At 43.8% G+C, this 6,000-nt stretch overlaps 1 protein-coding gene across 3 annotated transcripts in view; it reads left to right on the forward strand.

Annotated features, from left to right (window-relative positions):
* stk11 (serine/threonine kinase 11) overlaps positions 1-5,375 on the forward strand; it is a 136,104-nt gene extending 130,729 nt beyond the window's left edge. For 2 of the 3 annotated variants that reach the window (XM_072244645.1, XM_072244646.1), the window contains one exon: positions 3,292-5,375. In XM_072244645.1, coding sequence (XP_072100746.1) covers positions 3,292-3,392 — 101 coding nt within the window. In that variant the 3' untranslated portion in view covers positions 3,393-5,375. The remainder of the gene's footprint in view (positions 1-3,291) is intronic. The other variant, XM_072244644.1, reaches the window with a different exon arrangement.
* The last annotated feature ends 625 nt before the right edge of the window (positions 5,376-6,000 follow it).

Here is a 6,000-nt window from a genome sequence, read left to right on the forward strand (position 1 = left end):
ACAGCGAGCAACTACCAAAACCTCTGCATCCCACCTCTGTAGACTCACAATGTGCCCTCCACCCCTGTCTCTGGCACTGCTCCACCAGCTCCTGGTATTTGGCTTTCTTGAGAGATATTTACCTGAGGAATTAAAAGAAGAATAAAATGTGGGAGGAGAAGATGGCGGCACAACAGCAGTGCGCGCGGCCTTTCCGGTGATGAATATCTGTTATCTGTCAAGTAGCGGACCGTGCACAATCCTGATGTGATGGAGACAGACGTGAGAGTACGGAGGAACATCTGGAAAACTTCTGAAATGCCCGCTTCGCTGCCGCTGCTACCGTGTGGTAACCGGAATCTCCAGAGCAGAAGGCCCCAAAATCCTCGGCTTTGCTTGTTTCAGCAGCCGGGGAGAGGTCCAAGGTGCTGGGCAGAGGATGGCACTCGGGAGGCTGTATCGGAGTGGCTGGTCGGAGGCTCGAAGTTTTCGGATGGATGGACTCAGTGTCGGCTGTGGTCGGCTGCTTCCAAGGCATCAGCAAGTTGACGGTGCCTGGAGGATTATGGCAGGGAGTTTCTCCCTTTTGCCGCCTGCTATCGGGGACTCGGGAGTCAATTGACTCGGGGACTTTTGAGACTTTTTTTTACCGTGCCCATGGTTTGTTCTTCATCAAATTATGGTATTGCTTTGCACTGCTGTAACTATATGTTATAATTATGTGGTTCTGTCAGTGTTAGTCTTTGGTTTGTCCTGTTTTCTGTGATATCACTCCGGAGAAACATTGTATCATTTCTTCATGCATGTATGCATTTCTGAATGACAATAAAAGAGGACTGAGTGTTCTCATAATCTAAAAAAAATAAGAATTTCAGCTGGGTAATAACTTACACTTCTCCTTTGCATATCCTCTTTGTGGAGTTACTGTGTCTTACAGTTTAACTTTTAATGTTTGTATGAAACACACACGCACACCCTTAGCTTTTTCTCTACATGCCGGCTTCCATTGTAAATGTTCATATCACTTGGAAAGGGTCTTGCTGAGGCAAGGCACAGATTGAACTGTGCTCGGCTGTGAAGAAGGGCCGCACGGTACCGCAGCGATTAGTGTAACACTATTACAGCGCCAGCAACGCAGGTTCAATTCCTGCTTCTGTCTGTAGGGAGTTTGTACGTCCTGCTCGTCACCATCTGGGTTTTCTCCGGGTGCTCCGCTTTCCACCCACATTCCAAAGCCTTACGGGTTAGTAGGTCAATTGGTCACATGGGTTTAAGCAGGCTCATTGGGCCAGAAGGGCCTGTTACTGCACTGTATCTCTAAATAAAATATATATATTTTTGAAAATATGTAAACCATGCCCAACTTGTCAAATATATTGTGCTGTCCTTCTCTGAATTTAATTCATCCTGTTTCTGAGTTTGCTTGTGGTGGATATTTTTAACAAAAGATAGTCTCTCATGATTCCCAACCTGGGGTTCACGGACCCCTTACTCGATGGTATTAGTCCATGGCATAAACAAGGTTGGGAACTCTTGTCTTCTGTTCACTCTCATACAATTTCCGTCAGATAACCACTCGGGTTTTCTTCAGTCACACTGATCTGAAAATAACAACTCGGCACTGGCTAGCTGAATAGATATCAGTCATTAGCCATAATGCTTGAAGGTATCCAACTTAGTTCAAAACTAAATGCCATGCTGTTTATTATTGGTTCCTGCAACACATCATGTGCTTAGGATAATTAGTAACTAGTTTATTATTGTCATCTACCAAGATAAGGTGGAAGCACTTTGTAAACAGGAGAATTTCTGCAGATACTGGAAATCCAGGGTAGCACCCACAAAATTCTGGTGGAATTCAGCAGGTCATGCAGGTCTTGTGTCCGAGCGTTTCACCTCATCACATCAAGGTAGTACAAGGGGAAATCCATAGCAGATTACTGATGATACAGGACTTTTAATTCCAAATTTAAAAAGGCATCCGTTAGTCTTGCGAGACCATGGATCTGCACCTGGAAAGTCTTCACTCTCCAGGGTGCAGGCCTGGGCAAGGTTGTATGGAAGACCAGCGGTTGCCCATGCTGCAAGTCTCCCCTCTCCACGACACCAATGTTGTCCAAGGGAAGGGCATTAGGACCCATACAGCTTGGCACCAGTGTCATCACAGAGCAATGTGTGATTAAGTGCCTTGCTCAAGGACACAACACGCTGCCTCGGCTGGGGCTCGGCTTCAGGTAGCTAGTCCAATGCCTTAATCACTTGGCCACGTGCCCTACTTCCAAATATAACAGTCAAGGTATTCATTTAGCATTAAGGAGGCCATTGAGCGTATGTTGTACTTGGCTTCTAGTAGCAAAGTTCCCATCAGTCCTCTTCCATGGTTCTCCTCAATAAACTTGAACATTCAAAGTAAAATGTATTATCAAAGTGCATATATGTCACCATATACAACCTTGAGATTCATTTTCCTGTGAGCATACTCAGCAAATCTATAGAATAGTAACTATAATAGGATCAGTGAAAGATCAGAGTGCAGAAGACAACAAACTGCACAAATGCAAATATAAATAAATAGCGATAACTAACAAGAACATGAGATAAAGAGTCCTTTTAAGTGAGATCATTGGTTGTGGGAACATTTCAATGACGGGGCAAGTGAAGTGGAATGTAGTTATCCCCTTTTATTCAAGAGCCTGATGGTTGAGGGGTAGTGACAGTTCTTGAACCTGGTGATGTGAGTCCTGAGGCAGCAGCAAGAAGAGAGCATGTCCTGGCTGGTGGGGATCTCTGATGATGGATGCTCCTTTCCTATGACAGCATTTCACGTAGAAGTGCTCTGTGGTTGGGAGGGCTATTCTTTGTCAAGTACATAAAAATGTCACATAAAAATGCTAGAGGAACTCACCAGATGAGGCAGTATGTATGGAGAGGAATAAACAGTTGATGTTTTAGGCCGAGGCTCGTCATTATACAAAGTCCTGATGAAGGGTCTCGGTCTGAATCGTTGACTGTTTTTTCCTCTCCATAAATACTGCCTTATCTGTTGAGTTCCTCCAGCATTTTGTGTGTGTTGCTCTCTGGATTTCCAACACCTGCAGAATCTCTTGTGTTGGAGTACTTATCCCACTCCCTTTTAACTGAATCTGTTTCCCCTCTCTCACAGGTAGTCAATACTAGGTCATATGTACTCGGCATGAAAAAAGTTGTTTTTCTCTTAAACCCTGTTGATAAATCACCAACTGACACCGAAGCCAATCATTGCTGATCGATGCGCACCTTTAACTCACGCACGTTTCTCTCAATTTGTTGCAGCTAGTTCTGAAGACGGGGGATTGTGGTGCTGCTGCTGCCTTTGCTCTTGTGTGGACCAGCACCGGAAGCAAGCAACGGAAAAGAGAAGAAAGAAGCGGTGAACGAATAAGAAACGAACCCAACCTCCTACCAAAAGAAAACGGCATGCCAACCAACCAACGCCAACTATTTGTTACACCAAACCTGAGTTTGAGAAAACCGTATAACCATGGATATTTAGAACTTTGTGCAAAGCCAAGTAGAAGCACTTTATGTTTTAGACTACTTTCTGTTTATACTGTACCTGCAGTATAGTACACATTGTGATGTGTAAATGCATGCTGTAAAGGGCTTGGAGAAAGGGAATATATTATAAAGGGCGATGGGTTGAAAAACCTCGTGTATGTTAACCTGCGTTGTTTTGTAGCAGGTTCACTACGAAATTCAACATTTACCAAATGAAAGTGTCTTGCTGCCACTTGTAGTTGGCAGTGACAGGAGCACGTGTATAGTTAAATGTACCATTTGGGAGGATTTTTGAAATCATGAAGAGCTATAAGAAAGGGCCTCGGTTTATTGAGGCCTATTCTGAACAGTGTTTTCTTTCCACTGCCAATTTATCCCAGCTTCAGTCACGTCACTGTTACAAATAATTTCATTTATCAAATCATCCCACGGTTACCTTCCCACCTGTTAGGCATACTGACACAAGCATTCCTATAATTTGTGGTGTGCTCCTGTGCTTTACACACCATTTTAATCTCTGCCCCCCTCCCCACCCCCTCCACGGTATTCTATTCCAAAATGAGAATGCCAAAAAAAAATGGTTTTGATGATGAAATACACAGTCAGACATCTGCTGCATTTATGCAGAGGCTACCGGGATGTTTCCAAGGTTCAGAGATGACAGGTAAATGATTTGCAGTCAGCATTGGGGATTGGATCACTTTTGCAACACTGTTGGATTGATTACGGGCGTGGCAAGGTGCTGCGTGAGCAGTAATACATTCAATTTATGTGTTGGTGACAATAAAAGCTCTCTGTAACAGGCGGTCTTACAATGGTCTACCAATGCAATTCATAAGTGTTTATGGCTGCCAGTTCTTGCATTATTTCCTAATGAAGCCTCTGTGCATGATAGTCCTGGCTCTTCTTTGAAATATTAAAACACTGTAGTGGTACCAAAGCATTGCACTCAGTGGCCACTTTATTAGGTACACCTAAAGAATCCACTGCTGTAGCCCATCCACTTCAAGGTCCGACGTGTTTGTCACTTGCCTATTACTTCTCCCTGGATCACCTCCCCCTTCCCTTTCTCCTATGGTCCACACTCCTCTCCTTTCAGATTATTTCATCTACAGCCCTTGACCTTTCCCACCCACCTGGCTTCCCCAATCACTTTTTAGCCTGCTTCCTTTCACTCCCCCAACCTTTTTAATCTGGCGTCTTCCCCCTTTGTTCCTAGTCCTGAAGAAGGGTCTCGGCCTGAATTCTCAACTGTTTATTCATTTCCGTAGATGCTGCCTGACCTGCTGAATTCTCCAGCATTTTGTGTGTGATGCTCTTCTGCAGATCACTGTTGTAATGTGTGGTTGTTTGAGTTACCGTTACCTTCCGGTCTGCTTGAACCAGTCTGGCCATTCTCCTCTGACCTCTCTCATTAACTAGGTGTTTTCAACCACAGAAATGCCACTTACTGTTCTTTTATTTCTTTTTTTTTGCTCCATTCTCTGTAAACTCTAGAGCAGGGTTTCCCAAACCTTTTTATGCCATGGACCAATATCATTAAGCATTGTATCCATGGACCTCAGGTTGGGAACCCCTGCTCTAGAGCTGTGCAATCTGTTGCACGTGAAGGTCACAGGAGATCGGCAGTTTCTAAAATACTCAAACCACCCCATCTGGCACCAACAATCACTCCGCAGTTAAAGTTACTTATATCACATTTCTTCCCCTTTTTGATGTTTGGTCCAAACAACAACTGAACCACTTTTATGCATTGAGTTGCTGCCATATGACCGGCTGATTTGATATTTGCATTATTAATGGGCAGGTGTACAGGTTTATTTAATAAAGTGGACACTAAGTGGATTTGTTTTACTTAAGCGGCTGCCAGTGTTATTATCATGGAGACACTGAGTAGAATTTTTAAATCTGCACCCTATTTCTTCTTGCATTGCACTAGAAATAGAAGGTATGTGCTTACCTTTTGCTCTCTTGGAGTCAATAAGAGCTACTCTAGGGAATAAACTATTTGCTAACTGTGCGAGGGAATTAATTCAGTTCCTGGACGACAACCATTAAACCCATTACTGGCCAAGATGGAGCCTGAATATTGTTCTTAAAAATTTTTACAGAAGGCACAGTCTGTTGCGTTTAAAAGTAACCTTTATATGCCATTTTAACTTCTGCCACCACCACCCCCACCCATATTCTATTCCAAAAATGAAAATGCAAAGATTGTTGAAGAAGCACACAACAGCTACCGCGTGTTCAAATGTGGCTCCAACTCCATGTACAAATTTGCAGATGATTCCTCTGTCGTGGGCCGCAGCTCAAGTAGCGATGAGTCAGAGGACAGGAAGGAGAGAGAAGCTTAGTGACTTGGTGTCATGACAACAAGCTATCTCTCAATATCAACAAGAGAACTGGTCATTGACATCAGAAAGGGGGGCAGTGCCTTTGTGATGACATAAAACACCCTCAAGAAGTGGTGGCTTTTATGCAGAA

Source organism: Mobula birostris, chromosome 26, assembly GCF_030028105.1.
Source record: "Mobula birostris isolate sMobBir1 chromosome 26, sMobBir1.hap1, whole genome shotgun sequence".
Lineage (NCBI taxonomy): Eukaryota > Metazoa > Chordata > Chondrichthyes > Myliobatiformes > Myliobatidae > Mobula > Mobula birostris.